Consider the following 18481-nt stretch of genomic DNA (forward strand, 5'->3'; position numbering starts at 1 on the left):
AGCAGATTCTTAGGGTACCTAGTAACCCAATGAGGAATCGAAGCACATTCCAAGTAGATTCGAGCAATCCTAGAGATAAAGTCTCCAACTTCCTTGAAGGAGATCCAAAGCTTGACCGGACGAGCAGTCATGCTCAACTGCTTCCTCTTGTATTCTACCGATCAATGCAAGCCTTTTTTCAAAGCAATCAAGAGGGCATAACGAGACAAATAGGATGATGAGTGCGAAAGAGCCTTCCAAGACCTGAAGAAGTATCTTACATCACTTCCCTTACTATATAAGTCGGAAGTAGTGGAGGACTTATATATCTACTAAGCAGTCTTGGAAGTAGCAGTGAGCTCTGCCCTCATGGAAGAAGAGCTGGGGGCCCAACTATTGGTATTCTACTCTTTTAAAGCTTTTCTCAATGTGGAAACCAGATATCCGAAGATCGAGAAATTAATTTTGGCACTAGTTATTGCAACTCGGAAGCTTAAACCATATTTTCAAGCTCATATAGTCATCGTCATCACTCAGTATCCTTTACGATCAATCCTAAATAGTCCAGATGCTTCTCAACGAGTAATGAAATGGTCATTGGAACTAGGTCATATGGCTTAGTTTTCCAACCCCGCATTGGGATAAAGGCCAAAGCCTTGGCAAACTTCATAGCAAAATTCTTGCCTAGCCTAGGTGATGCAATAAAGCGACCCAGCGATGCTCCAGATGCAATCGAGCACGCCTTAGCCATGCTTGCTTCACCCGATGGAAATTTCTAGCATTTGCACGTCGACAGCGCATCCAACTACAAGGGCTCGGGAGCAGGTGTTGTCATTGTCACCCTAAACGGTTTGATGCTTAAGCAGGCAATAACTCTGAGTGTCACAGCATACAACAATGAAGCAGAGTATGAAGCCCTACTAGCAGGCCTCTGAATGGTAAAAAACTTAACAATGATAAAGTTTGCAATTCATTCTGATTCTCAGCTAATCACCAGCCAGACTACTAGGGAGTATACAACAAAATATCCGAAGATGGGATAATACCTAGAGAAGGTAGGAAAACAACTTAAAAAGTTTCAGACTTACACCTTTATTCAAGTCTAACGGGCAGACAACGCCCATACGGACGCGCTAGCTGGCCTAGGCTCTGCCCTCCACCATTAACTCAAATGCTCTATTCCGGTGGAATATCTATAAAAGCCAAGCATAAAGGCGGAGCCAGCAACTGAAGTGTCATAGGTTAGTACAACTCCAAACTAGCAAGATTCTATTATAGACTACCTGGTCAATGACACACTCCTCATGGAAAGATTGAAGTCTAGAAAGCTCCAAACAAAGACAACATGCTACTACATGTCGAACAGCATTCTTGTTCGAAGATCTTACATTGGACCACATCTCCACTGCGTAGCATCTCTCGACGACCTAAAGATTCTAAGCTCAATCCACGAAGGCATTTGTGGAAATCACTCCAGAGACTGATTCTTAGCATAGAAGGCTTTTAACGCAGGCTACTGTTGGCTTACTATACATTAAGACGCTAAGGAGTTAGTACAAAAGTGCAACCACTGCCAACGTTACAAGCCGGTACCAGCACTGTTTGCTTGCAAACTACGCCCGCAGACGAGTCCTTAACTATTCATGCAGTAGGTAATCGACTTCGTAGGGTCGTTCGCTACTAGAGGCAGAGGCATGATGATCGTGTCAATTGACTACTTCACCAAATAGGTGGAAGCACAGCTTATGACAACCACAACTTAGACAGACATAGAGCGCTTCATATGAATGAACATCATTTCCCAATTTGGCATCCCTCAATCCAAGATTTGGTAAAGTTCTTCCATAAATATGGCATCAAGCAGCACATATCCATGCCAAGGTATCCACAAGGCAATAGGCAGGCTAAAACATCCAACAAGATAATTCTCGACTGCCTCAAGAAATCCATCTCCGACAAGAAGGGAAAATGGCCAGACGAACTTCCTGGATGTTTATGGGCGTATCACACAACTTAATGAGGAGCGACAGAGAAACACCTTTCTCTTTGGCATTTAGTTTAGAAGCAATCATTCTTCCCAATGTCATTGTGCCAAGTATCAACACTCTACTGCCAAGCGTCGAGCACAACATAAAAGAGATGGCTACAAACTTAGATTTGGCAAAGGAAAAACGTGAAAAGTCATCACCCATATCACAGCCTACTAGCAGTAACTCTCCAGCTACAACAAAAGGGTCAAAATTCGACAGTTCCACCCCGGAGATCTAGTCCTAAGAAAAGCTTTCATCATTGCCCGCAGAGAAGGGTCCAAAAAGATAGATCCCATCTGGGAAGGTTCGTACAAGATTAGCAGAGTAGACGGCAAGGGTAATTACACCCTCGCCACCATGAACGACAAAGAGATCGAAAAGCAGTGGAATGCCTACAATATGATGAAGTACCATATGTGACCTCTCGTTGCATCAAAGCCTGAAACTCAAGCAGCTCAACGGGCATCACCTTGCAACCTGAGGACTATTTAGTTGTTATGCAGTTCCTACTTTACAGCTAAGTTTTCATTCGTTTCACTCGTTTTTCAATGAGGAATTCAGAAGTAATTTACAACTTGGCTCAGCTGCATGCTCACAACAACTAATCACTTCTACACTTCAAAATAAGATCGCACCCTTCTTAGGGACTTATTACAGGAATTGCACCCCTTGGGGATCAACCATGCTCTCTAGTGCAAGAGGGTAAACTAATTCCCTAACACCCATATGGGTCTACTCTTCGATGCAAGAGGATAAAGTGTGCACTTCGAATATCCATATGTGGATGAGCCGGGCTACCTTGGTGTGACTAGGTGCACGATGGCTTGTGTTGGGATTCCTAGAAGTAGCCATAATGGTCTTTTTCAAAGATTAGTTAATTGAAGGATTTTTGGTCTCTTGGCCTAATCTGCGAGGAACCGGGCCTCAGAGATGAATGAGGCACATTACTCAGTATACCCTATAAACGGTTGCCTTGGAACCTTAAAGTTGCTACCGAGTGCACTAAGGTAGCCTACAGTTTCCAGAAGACTACCTAAGGCTTGCCCTTCGAGCAGTAAGCCACGCTAAACTTGTACAATCGCACATTTTTTTGTGAAAGGTAAAAGGTTAGCGTGCATATGCGAAGCTCTATTCATTGCCAACATGCTACGCAGTCGATAAGTTTCACTTCTGCCAAGCTCGGAATGATCATTCATATCTACACTAATTCCTAAAAGGTTGTGATACTTGCTACGCAACCCACATCATTGGTTACATAAAGAGCAAAAATTTCTCTCGAACCTTTGCTTATGAAATTCCATACAACCGCGTACTTTTGATATGAAAGCTAAGCAAATTTCATGACCCAAAAATGTTTAGTACGTTGTCATGCAAGCCACACAGCTCGAAGTTGTTTTGGCCTTAGTGGGGCATATCGTTTTCATATGTCCATTCGAAGTCCCTTTCTTCAAATTCCGATGTGAACAGAAGTGGCATGTATACACTACATTGTTTTGAGAGAAATTAATAAGTTTCTTACTTCGTCGCCGTGCCTTTGCTCTATTTTTCTCAATTCGAACAGTGCAGTTGAAGCCAGGCTGAAGAACAGTTTCACATCTGCAAATTAGTGAAACGCTAATCACAGGTCAGTACCTTTTAATATACTTTATAGTATCATTCATTTGAAAATGTATATTGTCCAACATTATAAAACCTACAGGCTACAACACACATTACACGCATCCAAAGACAAATTGATTCCAATAATTTTTTTTTAATGTAACGTAATGGCTGACTCATTTCAGAGTCAAAGTCATGGGAAGCTCTATGCTCATCTCAAAAGCACTTCAGTTTGTTTGAAAACATACATTCAAGGTTACATAAAATCCAAAACACGAAGGTTTACTAATATCTTTATTTGTGTTGTCAGTGTTGTGTGCTAATTACACAAACAGGACAAGCCAACATCAGTAAAGCAAAAAATGATACATGCCTCAGTCAGATTCACGTTTCATGCCAATACAATATACAGTGCAAACCGAGTTAAGCGGAAAAGAAAACCCTGCAATTGCGGTTTGTGAGAACTTTGTTAGGATTTTATCCATTCATGGGTTAACCAATAACAACCTTTCTGAAAATTAAAACAAACAAACATGTAGTTGACTAGGCTTTCAGGTTAGACGAGTCAGAATCCTATTCTCTCTCCACCTGTCGAGTCTAACATTCCATTAGATGTTTCGTAGTTTATATATCTGACTTTCGATGGTGAATCCTAGATGCATGTTGTTCCCATATAACTATGTTACAATTAAGAATTTCAGAACTCCAACACGTTTAGCTATGCGACCAGAAACGCCACCCCCATTGCCATGCCAAACAGTTTCAAACCTATCCAAACCAATAAGATTTCCATCTTTATGGTGTACTAGGCTTAATCAAGGCAGAATGTAACTTCAGTAAGCATCATGATTACAATCAATTATCTTTGTGGAATGCGGGTATGGTTAAGCTAAATATGAGGCTGTATTATGAAATCATACAGAAGATACGTAATCCCACGAAACTCAAGACTCCTTATAAAGATACGCAAGTCCATAATGGTTATAGCTGGATTGGTTTGGTTCATTTTGGTAGAACGAATCTATCTCATTGGTTTCATAGATTTCTATTGCAATCCAATCCAAACGACTTGGATGGGACTAAAGCGAAAAGCCCGTTTTCTTGTTTCTTTTCTCCACAGCTCTAATTCATGCCACATTCAAAGAGCTAATTTTGTATCAGGGACAAATTAACTACTACAAACTATGCAAGCCTATTAAAACCGAAAACTGTTAACGCAAGCAAGTGAATCAAAAGTTGCACAAACTTTCAATCACAAAGATATTACAATGATCATAAGAAACCAATAGTTCACAATCCCACCTTAACAGTGAGCAGTTCATGATCACTTCCTAACAGAAATCAAATCTTCCCCCATTTTTTCACAACCAATCCTACAACATGCAAAACCCACAAAATTGAACTAAAAAGGCAATTAAATTTGCAATTAAATCCACTTATAACCACACCAAATTCAAATACGATAAACTTTTTTTAAATTATACCAATTTTATTTTCAGTTTTAGTTTGTACCCATTAATTTCTTTTTGTGTCCATATTTTTCAAACTTTTATTTTGTACTCATTTTTTTAACCTATTAAGACTTTACCTATTTGTCTTTAAAAATGTACCACTTTATTATATGTAAAATGTGCCAATTTTTGTTTTTGTAGGTACTATTTTTTTTTTTTTTTTTTATGTAAAGTGTACCCATTATTTTTTTTAATATAAAATGTATCCATTATTTCATATAAAACTTTACCACTTTTTTTGTATAAACTGTTCCAACTTTTTGTATATAAAATGTACCGTATAAAGTTTTTTTTGTATGTAAAGTGTCATTAATATAAGTAATGACAAATCATGGGTTTTATATAAATATAATTTATCTTAATGACAATTTGAACCCTCTTTTTAAATCCACTTATAACCACACCAAATTCAAATCCGATAAACCCTCTTTTTCTTTTTGGGTTTTTCAATCAAGAATCTATAGATTTTTGGCATACCTCTGGCAAGGGAAGAGAGAAGGTTCAGGGGGCACAACGATGGCCTCTTGGGCAGCGGCCCAGGTGCGCCCAAAGAATGCACCCAGAGAAGGAACAGAAGCCTCCGCGCCAGTCCACACAGTGAGTCTCTGCAAGTGCTCGAGCTTCAGCACGGCCTTGGCATTGATGGAGGAGCCGCCCTTGGTTTGCTTTTGCCGGGTCAATTCTTCTCTCAGTGATATGTTGTTGGTAGACGTGAATGCAGTGTTTGGCACCCTCTTAGCTCCTCCTCCTCCTCCTCCCCCTCTCCTGCCCATGGAGGTGCTTTGTTTTGGGGGGTGTTTTCTCTTTGGGGAATTTGTCGAACAGTTGGACTGCGCCGTTGGTATGATACTACCAGGGACATCTTTTCTCTTTGGTATTTTCGTCGGTCCTGGACTATTGCACATCAGATTGCCCGATCTGGTTTGATACTGAGGTGATTCTAAAAAATGTTGGTATAAAAAAAGCTATGAGCTATTTTTGTGTTTGGTAAATATTCAGTTTCAGTTTTTTTTTACAGTTTTGGGTAAAAAAAAGTCAAAAACAAGAAGCTGCAAAACCCCGCTTTGAAAAATCGATTTTTTTTCACATCTGTTTTATATAAAAGTTTACCAAACATTATAATACTGTTTTTTTATTTTTTTCAAAAGTATTTTTAGAAAAAAGTTTACCAACACTCTGCTGCTTTATTTCACAGCTACTTATTCTCACAATATAGCATAAGCAATTTTTTTTCAAAGTACAGCAATACCAAACCAGCCTTTAGTCCTCAAACATTATCCGTTATTTTGTTTGCTTTCAACAATACTAAACCAGCCTTTAATCCTCAAACATTACCCGTTATTTTGTTTGCTTTCAACAATACTAAACCAGCCTTTAATCCTCAAACATTACCCATTATTTTGTTTGCTCCCAACAGTGTATAATCCCAGTTTAATAAGAAAAATATTGAGGCAAAAGCAATTGCCTGACTCTGGTTGGTGACCATATCATATATTAATCTCTATATGCACAAACCTGATACCGACCACTATTTCCTGCTTGAATAATGTGCCTAACTCCCACTTTGAAGTCCGAGCATCTTGAGCAACGAGGGCTCACCAGCTTCTTCTCAACGTCTTCGAACTTGGCAGTGGCCAAAGGAGCCGTCCCAACGTTCTTGTTAGAACTGGGTGCGTCAATTGTGAGCATTGAAACCGCATCCCGGGCGGCATACCATGAATGACCACAGGAAATACACTCCAGCTGAAAAATGAATGAGAAAGTAAATTCTTTTTGCGAGAAGGAAACAAATGATATAGCTGTTACAATCTAAAGTACCCTTGAAACAACGTTCATGCATTAAGCTTAGGGACTGAAAAGCAAATGAGGCTACAGACATCCATGGCGATGTCATCTTTTAGTGAAAAAAAATCATATACTGGAAAGTGAACTCAATGATAGTTTGCCAGAACCAGAAAAAAAATTGGTAGATAGAGATAATGTACAAACGTCTTTCATCCATCATCAGCACCTACTTTTAGTCAGAATGCAGCTAATATCAAAAGTTTAGGGACTGAAAAGTATGCAATTCAAACTTTGAACGTAGCCAGCAAAGCCAAACGCCTTGGCAAAATTAGGGGCGGTACAAGGCAACATAAGAAACCAAATAGAACAACTAATTAAGCTGATCATAGGCTTTGATGCACACGTGATATCCAACGTTATAATTTAATGGGAAAAGTGGTTTTGAGTTGCCAAATCAATGCCCACCAACCCATAGTTGATGCTTGCCTATAGAGTCTAGACAGTAGGTAAGAGACTTTCAGATTACTCAACTTAACCCCTACTCCGCCGTTGGTATGATACTACTAGAGACATCTTTTCTTTTTGGTATTTTCGTCGGACCTGGACTATTGCACACCAGACTTAGTCCTCAAACATTACCTGTTATTTTGTATGCTCCCAATAGTGTATAATCCCAGTTTAAAAAGAAAAATGTAGAGGCAAAAGCAATTGCCACTTGCCTTCAGACTCTGGTTGGTGACCATATCATATATTAATCTTTATATGCACAAACCTGATACCGAGCACTATTTCTTGATTGAATAATGTCCCTAACTCCCACCTTGAACTCCGAGCATGAGCATCAGTCATCTGTTTCACAGACAAGAAATCAACAACGAGCACAGAATGTATATACTACAGAGTGCAAGGTACTCAAAACCGACTACAGGTACAAATAAAATCACCTGCATACGCTCCCAATCATTAGGCTCCTTCTTTGCTCTCTCCTCAGCCGTTAAACCCTCCTGAAATAAAAACCATGAAAGCAAGAGCAACTATAGTATTATCCCTTTTGCGTACACCAAGAGTTGGCCATTGGAACTACATCTTATCTGATCATACATGGATACTCAAAAGATATCATGTCAAGAGGCCATACTCAACCCAGGGCAGAGGGAAACACAGACGCATTTTATTCTATTCTCAACTAAGACCTTCATACAAAATGAGAGAGAAATTGTTTTGCTCCTTTAATGAAGTTTTTGCATTTGTTGAAATTTTTGGGTTCAAGTTGTAATTACATGAAGTAGTGGACTTCTGTGTTTCTACAAAGTGACCTCAAAAGTTTGTGTTTTGCAATATAGCCCAAAAAGTTGAGGTTATTGCATTTTGGCCCAAATTAGTTGAGAACAAAATAGTTTTGTATCTTTAAATAAGAATTGGATTTTCATTTCATTTAGCTCCATCTAAACCAATTCTATGGATGCAAAAATCAAATGACAATGTTGCATTCAAGTTTAATTAGTTAAAGCGTTAATTAATTAAAGAACGGGTGATTATGAACCTAAACCTACGATAATTAAGCTATGTGAAAGGCCATCTCTCAAATTTGTTTGAACCATGGGAATGTGTAGATTAGATTTTTATTGTAATTTGATATGATCAAACGTTGTAAAAGAGCACAAGCTCTTCTTTACTTTAAAAGTACTCTTCTTTCGTTTTTTTTTTTTTTTTTTTTTTTTTTTTTTTTTGAACAAACAATATTGTCTACACTAAGAGGGTTGGGCTAAGCCTCACAATGGGCTAGCGATAATGTGGTTCAAATTCGCATTTGGCGAGAATCGAACTTAAGACTTCTCACTTACAAGTCAAGATCGATCTTTACAAAATATCTAAACTTCTTTTCTTCTTTGTTTTAATAAAGATTTGATTGAAATGTAAGTTTCTCCTGTAATGTGACTTTCCATGCGAAAAGAAAAATGGAAATCTATAAAGAATGAAAGAATAGGTCTTTCCAGATCAACTTACTAAACATCTTAGCTTTTTCTTCTTGTTTGTTTTAATAAAGATTCGATTGTGGTGTAAAGTGTCTCCAATAATGTGACTTTGGCTTTTACAACTTTTATTTTTACCAAAAGCATGGATGTCATGGTTGATCTTTACAAAATATCTTAAAAATTTTCTTCTATTTGTTTTAATAAAAATTCGACTGGGAATTTTGCACTTACACCAGTTGTGAAGGTAGGCAATGAGAATGATAAACATCATATCATTATGAGGTTGTTCTTGAACCCCTACCCGAACTTGCATGGTGGGAATGACTTAACTAAGTGCAATGGAGCCAACATCATATCGTTATGATGCATCTTCTCTAAAGGCCAAATAAGATGGGTACTTACATGAGATGTAAATGAGTAAGCGTACTCTCTCATTATTATTGATGCTAGCCAACTTCATATCATTGTGAGGTAGGCTTGGTAATAGTGAGTCTCCCATACCCTACTAAGAGTTTCCTCCAAAACTCTCGAATTCCAATGAGGGATACGAAATTTGCCAAAAATAATGGGTGGTGCTATTTGATTTAAAGACCCGGATCAAATAGCTTGAAATCAATCAATTTATATTTGTTATGTATTTATTTACCGATATATTTGCAAATGCTATCCAAAACTTGAGAAAGAAAAAGCCAAAGGCTTTAGTTTACAGACTTGGTACCACAATCCCATAGATTGTCTTGAATGGATTGTATATGTACCTAAGTAGTCTCATCCTTACAATCTTCCTATTGTTAATGTATCATTGGAAGAACTTGTTAGACAAGTATATCATAAAGAGGACAACACAAACAACAAATGCTTATTCCTTTGTTGTATGAACAAAGGAACTTGAGAATATTAGCACAAAGACATAGACACTTTTAGTGTCATAATTCTTCACTTACAAATTGTTCTATGAAGAAATGAGAGGTGCCTTGAACAACTCTCGAAAGTTTGTAATCATGTTTAGAACATAATGGTTGATTAACAAAAATAGTGCTTCAACATGGACTTATCATGATTTTGAATCATTGAGTGTTGAAGTGTTAAACCACTTCAAGAGACAGAAACTAGGCAAGGACTTCAACTTTGTGTCCCTATCCAAATGGTTCACAAAGTTTATTGTAAACTATATAGTGAATAATAACCGCACGCTCTCCAAATCATTTGATGTGTATGACACAATTGAAATAAGTTTCAAGAGAGATAGTGGGAGTTTAGGGACCATGACTATTGTAGTCAATGGAGAAGTCAAATGAAGAAGGCAAAATAACTCCAAAGGAACAAACTGCTTTTATGAAAGGATGGATAATGGAGTATCTGCAAGAAATGTCTTCTAAGCGTCAAGAACACACATTTCGAAGGTGTTGTAAATTGTTCTTGAATAGAATCCTTTATGCATACGCAGAAAGGTGATTTACGTATTTCATATTGTATGAAAAATGTTGATACGAGTTGTACCAAGATCAGTACAAGACGATATCAGTGTAAGCCTAGGATCATAATCATGGCAACTGTCAAGTGAGTCCTTAAGTATTTAAGAAATACTAAAGGATAGATTCCTCAAGAATGAGGAATAATTAGAGTAACGCAATGGAAGCATAAATGTATTAGATTATGAATCAAATATCGTATCCATCATTGGATATCTCTTTATTATAACTAAAGAGATATTTGGGTGGAAATGTTATAAGTAATGACTTTAGTGTGCTCCATCATGCATGCAAAATATATCGCCATATAGAAGCTTACAACAATGTTGTTTGGATGGGAAAGTTCATTTATGAACTCTCTATTCGATTCCAACCAGAAAGTATCTTTAGTGTACCCACACTACGACACTAATGGGGTGATAGCTCAAGCCAGGGAATTAAGGTCTCATCAAGATCCAAACTCAAATGAAAGACTAAACCACATGATTGAGAATCATGTACAAGATGATGTCGTTATTCTCAAGGTTGCTTCTATGAATTCAGAAGAGGTATCATCACTGATGACCAAGATGATTGGCTCTAGTGCAAGTGGGAGATTGTTGGAAATGTGCCCTAGAGCCAATCATATAATGATACTTTACGGACATTTCACATGTTAAACTAATCTAGCTTAATATAAAAGGCAAAGATTATTGTTTAAAGCCATCTCATATAAATGTTATATGCTTAACACGATAAGTCCAAGGAATATGTGATTGGGAGAATGTGATCTAAAGAAGTTAGATTCATGAGACCATTCTCTTTTGTATACATATCTTAACGGATTGTCAATTGGGCATTGACAGTTCGTTAAGATCAGTACGTGCTATGTCATTGGCGTGACTGACACCAAGACAAACATGTAGGTGCTTAATAGAGAATGAGTCCACTGAACACGATCAACAAGGAGTTCTCATACTCATGTCACATGAGAACTCATGGTTAGGATAATGCAAAGTAGTCATTTGACCTGAGGCATCATAGTTGTCTTATGGTTAGGTCATTGATCTTTGACTATGTCAAAGTCACTCCGTCAGAGAGTGTCCCCAACATAGTTGGGATTAAGCCACTTAGCCACAGAGGCAAATGAATGCACAACAAGGGATCTCTAACCTTCAAACCGTTTGATGGAGAATACTTTATGATATGATTAAGAATCTCTGGCTAGAGTATGAATGAGATTTAGGAAGTCATTCCAAATCACGTTCAAGGTATTCATATAAGTAAGAGAATCACATTGGATAGTAAACATGAATAAACTATCAAACCAAACAATGTGGTCAAGAGTATTGTATTAGAGAAAGACCGTATTACATTGTAATCCCAAACTGAATAGGTTCTCCATCTCTTCTGATTAGCTTGGGTAACCATGACATACTACTAGGTGTCACTCATGGTTTGTGGAAACCCTAAAGGTGTATAATCGCTAAAGGGAGAATTGCAAGTATGTTTCAATTCACAATCAATTTGAAAAGTTCTAATCGCCCACTGCCTCTCTAAAAGGAACCTAATGGATCATACACCATGTAAGGTAGAGATTGAAGAAACAACGGAGATGAGTAAGGATAATTAAATGGTTTAATTATTTATGGCTAGGATTAATTAATATGTTAATTAATCAAACAAATAAGTTCGTTTTAGCTTTTGAGTAATTGGTGGACCTCAAGGCCCATTGGGCTTAGAACCGTCAAGCCCATTAGCTTAAGTTGCATGACAATTTGATGAATAAAGACTTAAAAGGGCCCAAACAGCCCAAAGCCTTTAGAAAGCCGGCCATATCATGAAGGGTTTTGGTTCTCTTTGTCACTTAAGTGAAGTGACTATATAAAGAACTTTATAGCCAAAATTCATTAGGGTTCTCTCTTGAGGAAACTGGATAGAACAAAAGCTCACCTTTTCTCTCTAGGAGATCGGCCCCCTTGGAGGGGATTTACTAGTATCAATCCTCCTCCAATGTCACTCATCTCTTCTTCAGGTCCCTCCTTGGTGCGGAAACTTAGAGGTTCCATTTCTTGGGAACTTGAAGAATCCATTCTACCTTCCTCCTCCAAGAAATCCAGTGGAGCTAAGAAGGAATGAAGGCCCTCTTTCTTGGGTGATTAGCCTTTGCTTATGCAAAGAGGATTCAACAAAGGTATAATATTTTTCAACTCACTTTTTTCTTGAGTTGAGTCTTGGTTCACCACAATTACTATGCCATGAATTTCATGGGTAAAGTTTTGTTTTAAGTGCATAGAAGCATGATTCCACCTTTAACTGCATGCATAGATGTTGCTCAAATAAACTTGTTTTTTACAAATTTTTCCTTCATACTATCTTTGTCGTAGCTTTGAGGTGAGGACCATCCAAGTGTTGTTTCAAGCTCAAAACTTAAAGTAATTGTTCATTCGTTCGTCCGAGATCAAGTCATCGCGATCCTTGGATCAACAACCTATATACTATATCAAATTTGGAGACTAAATCAGAGGAAAATTGTAAACAGAGATTGTAACCCTATAAATTCATCAATACAAATCTACTTTGTAAACGTGTTCTCGTTTCATTCGTTACAGAATTTTCGTGTTTACACCTAAGGTGTTAATTGTTTTGCAGGTGCATTTTCGTCCAAGAAGAAGAAGGCAGAAATTTGCACCCACAAATTGGTGCTTTCATTGAGAGTTTGATTCACACACTCGAAGAAGACTCTCGCATTCAAGGTTTTTCGCTTTCTTGTTCATTTGTAAATTTTTTTTACATTCTTATTCCTAGAATTTTTTTTATAAAAATTCTTTGAATAAACGTAAAAGAAAAGTACAATGACAAGAGATTCAGAAACCTTGACGAATGGAAATTCCAACGTTCAAGAATTGGGACTACGGCGATCTGTGAGGCTCAATGCGACGACAAGTGAAGTGGCACCACCGCAGCAGCCACCACAATGGCCACGACGGCAGTAACCACCATGGCCACCCATGGCAAGATCCATACCCACGATGAGCAGGCCACCTCATAGCAACATGCCCAAGCCCGTGCCACAAGGCAGCCATCCCAGATTGAATAGGCCACGACCTAAAAGGTACAACATTTGAACGCAACCCAACTTGCTGCCACTTCAGCAATCCAGGCCCACACCCCAACAGCCAAAGCCTGGAACACCCAGGCCCACGCCACGAAGTAACGGTAAGCCCAAGCCTGTATCATTTTGCAAAGCCTGGCCCAGGCCCGCTACGCACAGCAGCCGGCCCAAGCCGCGTCGAGAATGAGGCAAGCCCAGCGCTCATGCGCCCTACATGTGGCTCAGCCCACGCTAGTGATCCGATTCGCTCCAATGATCCGACCTACTTCCGTGGCCCAATTCAAAATCCAGCTTATTCCCATAGCCCAGCTTACTTCTATGGCCTTTCAAGCAACCCAAACCAATCCAAGACCTATTCAACTATCCCATATTTAGATAAATGGGGTAAAAATGCTCTCGGTTTAATACGTATACTGTCCAAGCTCTTCCAACTTGAATGGTGAACAACACTTATCCCGACAAGTCATAAAGTTAACAAGCGCCCTAGCACAGCAGACGACCTTGGTGAATTAGCTCTTGCAGTGCACGGAGATGCAACATGCCCTAGATGAGGTGTCCCAAAGCGTGACAAGGGTAGGCGACGGACCTCTCCAGCAGTGTCCCGACAATCAACCCTTCAACCATCCATGATACGAACATTCTAGCAGTTTACACTTTGTTTGGGTCCTCGAGATAGTGTATACTCTCGTCTTAGCTCGCGGAGGAACGTGCATTTCTGATCAAGCCCACGAATAAGCATATGTTCACGGTTGAGGCCACACTCCGATTATCAACATGGACAACCTTCCAAGCGAAGTGTTTATTCATAACGAGACTTGCAAAGAGCATTCTTCACCTCACATCGGAGTAGGCAGCATGGCGAATGGAAATAAGCAGTTACTCAATCTAACTTGAGTTCAACCAGTAGCCTACGAATAGCCCGCTCCCTTGCCAGGAATGTGCCACATACACCATAACCACGAGATAAATGAGTTAAGCATAGAGAAAAGCGGCCTAGACCAATAGGTCACGACTAGGGGCATCCGTTAGTTTCATTGCCCCAGTAGAGGCAAATTGAAAAAGAAGTTGAGAGGCTTTTTACTGAACGATAACGTAATTTTCAGCGCAACGAGGCTACTAACTATGCGTTTCGACGAGACATGACCAACATAAGTAGGTCACTATTCACGGATGAGATCGAGCAGACAGATCCACCTCGTAGGTACACTATGCCTCACTTCACTCCTTACAAGGGAGACGAAGATCTGGACCGACATCTCAAGCACTACCGCAATTAATCTGGAGTTTCAACGAACTTTCCTTAGTTTTCACTAAGGAGTATTCGTCTAACCGCTCAATCAAAATGACATTCAACCATCTCTTCAGCATCGCAAAAAGCCCTTAGAAGACAATTTGCTATTATGTCAAGATGTTCAAAGCAGAGAAGGCCAAGATTGTTGGTTGCAACAAAGACATAGCAACGGCAGCAATCAGAAATGGGCTTCCCACCGAACACCCTTTATTCATAAAATTAATCATAGGAGAAGAACTGACCATAGCAAATTCGTATGCTTTAGAGGAGGCGAAGAAGCATGCACTATGGGACAAGGCCAAGAAATCTAACAAAACGAGTCAGAAAAGAAGCACATGGAATGTCCCCCGACCAGAGAAGACTCAACGCCTGAAACATTCACCAAGTTCACAGTTTCAATCGACTAAATTCTTCGTAAGCTAAAGAAAAAACCTTGGTTTAAACTGCCGCGACCCATGAAAGGCAATCTTACAAGGCTGGATCAAACAAAGTATTGCGCATTCCATCAAGGATCAGGCCGTACTGCCAATGACTGCTAGAAGTGGAAGCAGTACCTAGAGAAACTGACAAGTAAGGGCCGGTGCGACAAGTATCTTGACAGGTCAACGACATGGCCTACGAAAACAGGGGAAATCTTCATCACCCCCTGAACCTCGTTAGGGCTTTTCCAAATAAGTTCAAAGTCTCAAGCAACTCAACAAACAAGACTTTGCAAGCCAAGGATTATCCAGTTTGTTATGCAGTTTCTACCTTCCAGCACAGTTAATCTATTTCTTTATTCTTAATGAAGATTCAAGAAGTTATTCATAAGCCAGGGTCAACTGCTGTCTACAACAATTACTCGAACCCCCATCTGGGTCTGCTCTCTAATGCGAGAGGGTAAACTAATTACTCTCCAGTGCAATAGGGTAAACCAATTTCCCAACACCCATATAGGTCTGCTCTCCAATACAAGAGGATAAACTAATTGATCTCCAGTGCAAAAGGGTAAACCAAGTCCCCGACACCCATACGGGTTTACTCTCTAGTGCTAGAGGATAAACTAATTGCTTTCCAGTGTGAGAGGGTAAACTAATTCCCCAACACCCATATGGGTCTGCTCTCCAATGCGAGAAGATAAACTAATTGCTCTCCAGTGTGAGATGGTAAACCAATTCCCAACACCCATACGGGTCTGCTTTCCAATGCGAAAGGATAAACTAATTGCTTTCCAGTGCGGTGTGGTTGTGAACATACACTTGAAAAACTGACCCTGGCCCTGGGCAAGCACTAACATCGAGTGCAGCAATGTATGATGAGCAGGTAAAATGTATATAGTCATGCCATAGTGATTCGATAATTCTATTCAACATAACATTATTCATGGCCATAATTATAATTAAGGCATTAATAATAATGCGCATACCTGTGCATCCCTTAAGATGTAGCATAACGTCATGATTTCTATCAATGTGCTAAATCTTATAAATGTCACGCTAATCTAGAAGTATTGTGGAAAACTCTTTTTTTTCAGTGTATAAATGGAAACTAGCAATCATATACATATATATATATTTATATATTTATATATTTATATATTTATATATTTATATATTTATACTATATAAAAGAAAAGGTCCACTCACAGATCATATCGTTGAGTCGAACCCGTTTGAACTAGAATAGCCGAAGTCACCGATAATAATCGCATCTAAGTATAATAGTAGGACCCATTAGTTAAACTCCACTAAAACAATTAAATTTGGGAAAACGAAGTGCAAATTTGGAATCAGGACGTCGAAATACGCTAAGGAGGGCCAACAACCCCATACAAGTCAATCTAGAACTTCTGCCCATGGATTTCTAATCCGTAACTTCCCAAAGTCCACACTAAGCTTCTAGAACAACATGCTAAAGCTTCCTCACGATCCAACGGTCAGATCTCCACAAGTTGCTAGAATTAGGTTGCTATCAACGTTTGTTTTACAAACTTAGAAATTCAATTTGGGAAGATCCGTGCGTCGGATTCTCAATCCGTTAGTTCCTATGGTCCTCAATTATTACGTACTATAATATATTAAAGTTTGGTGACGATCCAATGGTCGGATCGTCAAATCATAAAATAGTCAAGTGGATAGTACTCCATACTAGGTTCAAACTATCGAACTATAACAAACAGTTATCAAATTAAAATCAGAACATCGAATTTAACTTAAAAAGGCAACGTCGGCCCACTAGCTACGCGCCGCTACACGTGGCGGTCAGCCACCCTAATTCGCTGGAAAATCGAACAACTCCAAAAATTCCCAAATTTTACAGGAATGAAGATCTCAATGAGAGGAACAACTTTCATACCTGGGCTAAAGTCCAATTCAGCCGGGAAGTGGCCTAAAATTACCACGAACTGCCAGAAACCCTATAAAATGTGTGTTTTAATTCGTTAACTCTGGTGTTCTGCCGCACCAACCAAGGCTTAGGACTTGTTCTTGGGTTCAAAAGGAGGCTAATGGTGGTGGTGGTTGAAGGAATCACATTCAAAAATGACAAATTTCCGCCGATCTCAAAATAGTTAGGTTTGGTGTGGAACTTGAAGAAGGAAAGTCGTGGAGTTGGTTTTGGGTAGTGGCGACGGTCATTTCGCCGGGAAAATGTTGGAATCGGCATTGGGGTGTTTTGAAATCGGGTCCGGTCGGCGGGGAGGAACCAGGTCAAGGGTGATTCGGTGCTCTTCTACTCTCTCATTTCCCCTCCGTTCTCTCCTCTCTGGTTGGTCACTCTCTTTCTCTTCTTTCTGATTGGGCATCCACCCTCCTCTCTCTCCTTTCTCCCTTCTCTCCTCCGATTAGGTAGTAGCCCCCTATTTTCTCTCATTTCTCCCTTCTTTCCTCTGTCCATCCTTCTCATTTCCTTCATTTCTCTCAACTAATATTACAATAATAATATAATAACTATGAGAGATATATATAAAATAATAAATAGTAATTTTTACAAAAGTACTTTTCAGATTTGTAGTTCTGTAAAACCCTATCATAAATTTTCGATTCAAATTACGCTTACACGATCGTCCTGTCGAGAACTTTGAGAGTACGCTAAAATAGTAACTTGCAAGCGTCGCTAAATGATAGTCAACAAAAGTCAAACATCCTTGCCTCTAAGGACATTTTCGTAAAATCACTCTTTTAAAATTTATAAAATCATGAAATTAGGGATGCATTGTCACAAAAATCTTAGAATAAATTTATTAATTTGAATACATTAATTAATAGACAAAATGTTAAATTTTAGTATTAATTTCTCCCTATAATCTTACAAAGATTGATAATTCATCTTACACTTTTCAGATTTTTTTAGTTTTTCACAAAATAAAATGTTTTATTTTATATTTTTAAATAAGAGTACATTTGAAATTGAAAAAGGGGTACATTTATAAATTTTACATTAAAAGAATGGGTTCATTTTACATATAAAGAGGTGGTACATTTATAAAGTAGAATGGGTACATTATGGATAAATTACGGGTACAAATAAAAAAAAAACTAAACTACAAATAAATCTTTTAAAGAAAAGGTCACAAAAAGAAATTAATATATGGGTACAATTTAAAACTAAAAATAAATTTAGTACAAATTTAAAAAAGGGAATTGGTTACAAAAATTAAAAATTAATTATATATGATGCAAAGTATAGCCATAAATATAAATATACCAAATGTAACATTTCTAATACTAAATTAATATATTTTAAAATTTTATTTAATTATTGTAA

The 18481-nt window shown here is 38.5% G+C and overlaps 1 protein-coding gene across 3 annotated transcripts; it reads right to left on the reverse strand.

Moving 5' to 3' along the window:
* Positions 1-3349: 3349 nt before the first annotated feature.
* LOC137735704 (uncharacterized) lies at positions 3350-8105 on the reverse strand. 3 transcript variants are annotated; one of them, XM_088696447.1, is made up of 5 exons: positions 7849-8105; positions 7677-7753; positions 6483-6862; positions 5597-6424; positions 3350-3605 (listed from the first exon to the last, which is right to left on the reverse strand). In XM_088696447.1, exons 4-5 carry the CDS (start codon positions 6022-6024, stop codon positions 3365-3367), a joined length of 669 nt encoding a protein of 222 aa, XP_088552573.1. In that variant the 5' UTR covers positions 6025-6424; positions 6483-6862; positions 7677-7753; positions 7849-8105; the 3' UTR covers positions 3350-3364. The 3 variants fall into 3 exon arrangements, with proteins under 3 accessions (XP_088552573.1, XP_088552574.1, XP_068331249.2); XM_088696448.1 differs by lacking the exons at positions 7677-7753; positions 7849-8105 and having other exon boundaries at positions 6483-7276; XM_068475148.2 differs by lacking the exons at positions 7677-7753; positions 7849-8105 and having other exon boundaries at positions 5597-6008; positions 6635-6763.
* Between the last annotated feature and the right edge of the window lie 10376 nt (positions 8106-18481).

This window comes from Pyrus communis, chromosome 7 (genome assembly GCF_041283825.1).
Source record: "Pyrus communis isolate YQ-2024b chromosome 7, ASM4128382v1, whole genome shotgun sequence".
Taxonomy (NCBI): Eukaryota; Viridiplantae; Streptophyta; class Magnoliopsida; order Rosales; family Rosaceae; genus Pyrus; species Pyrus communis.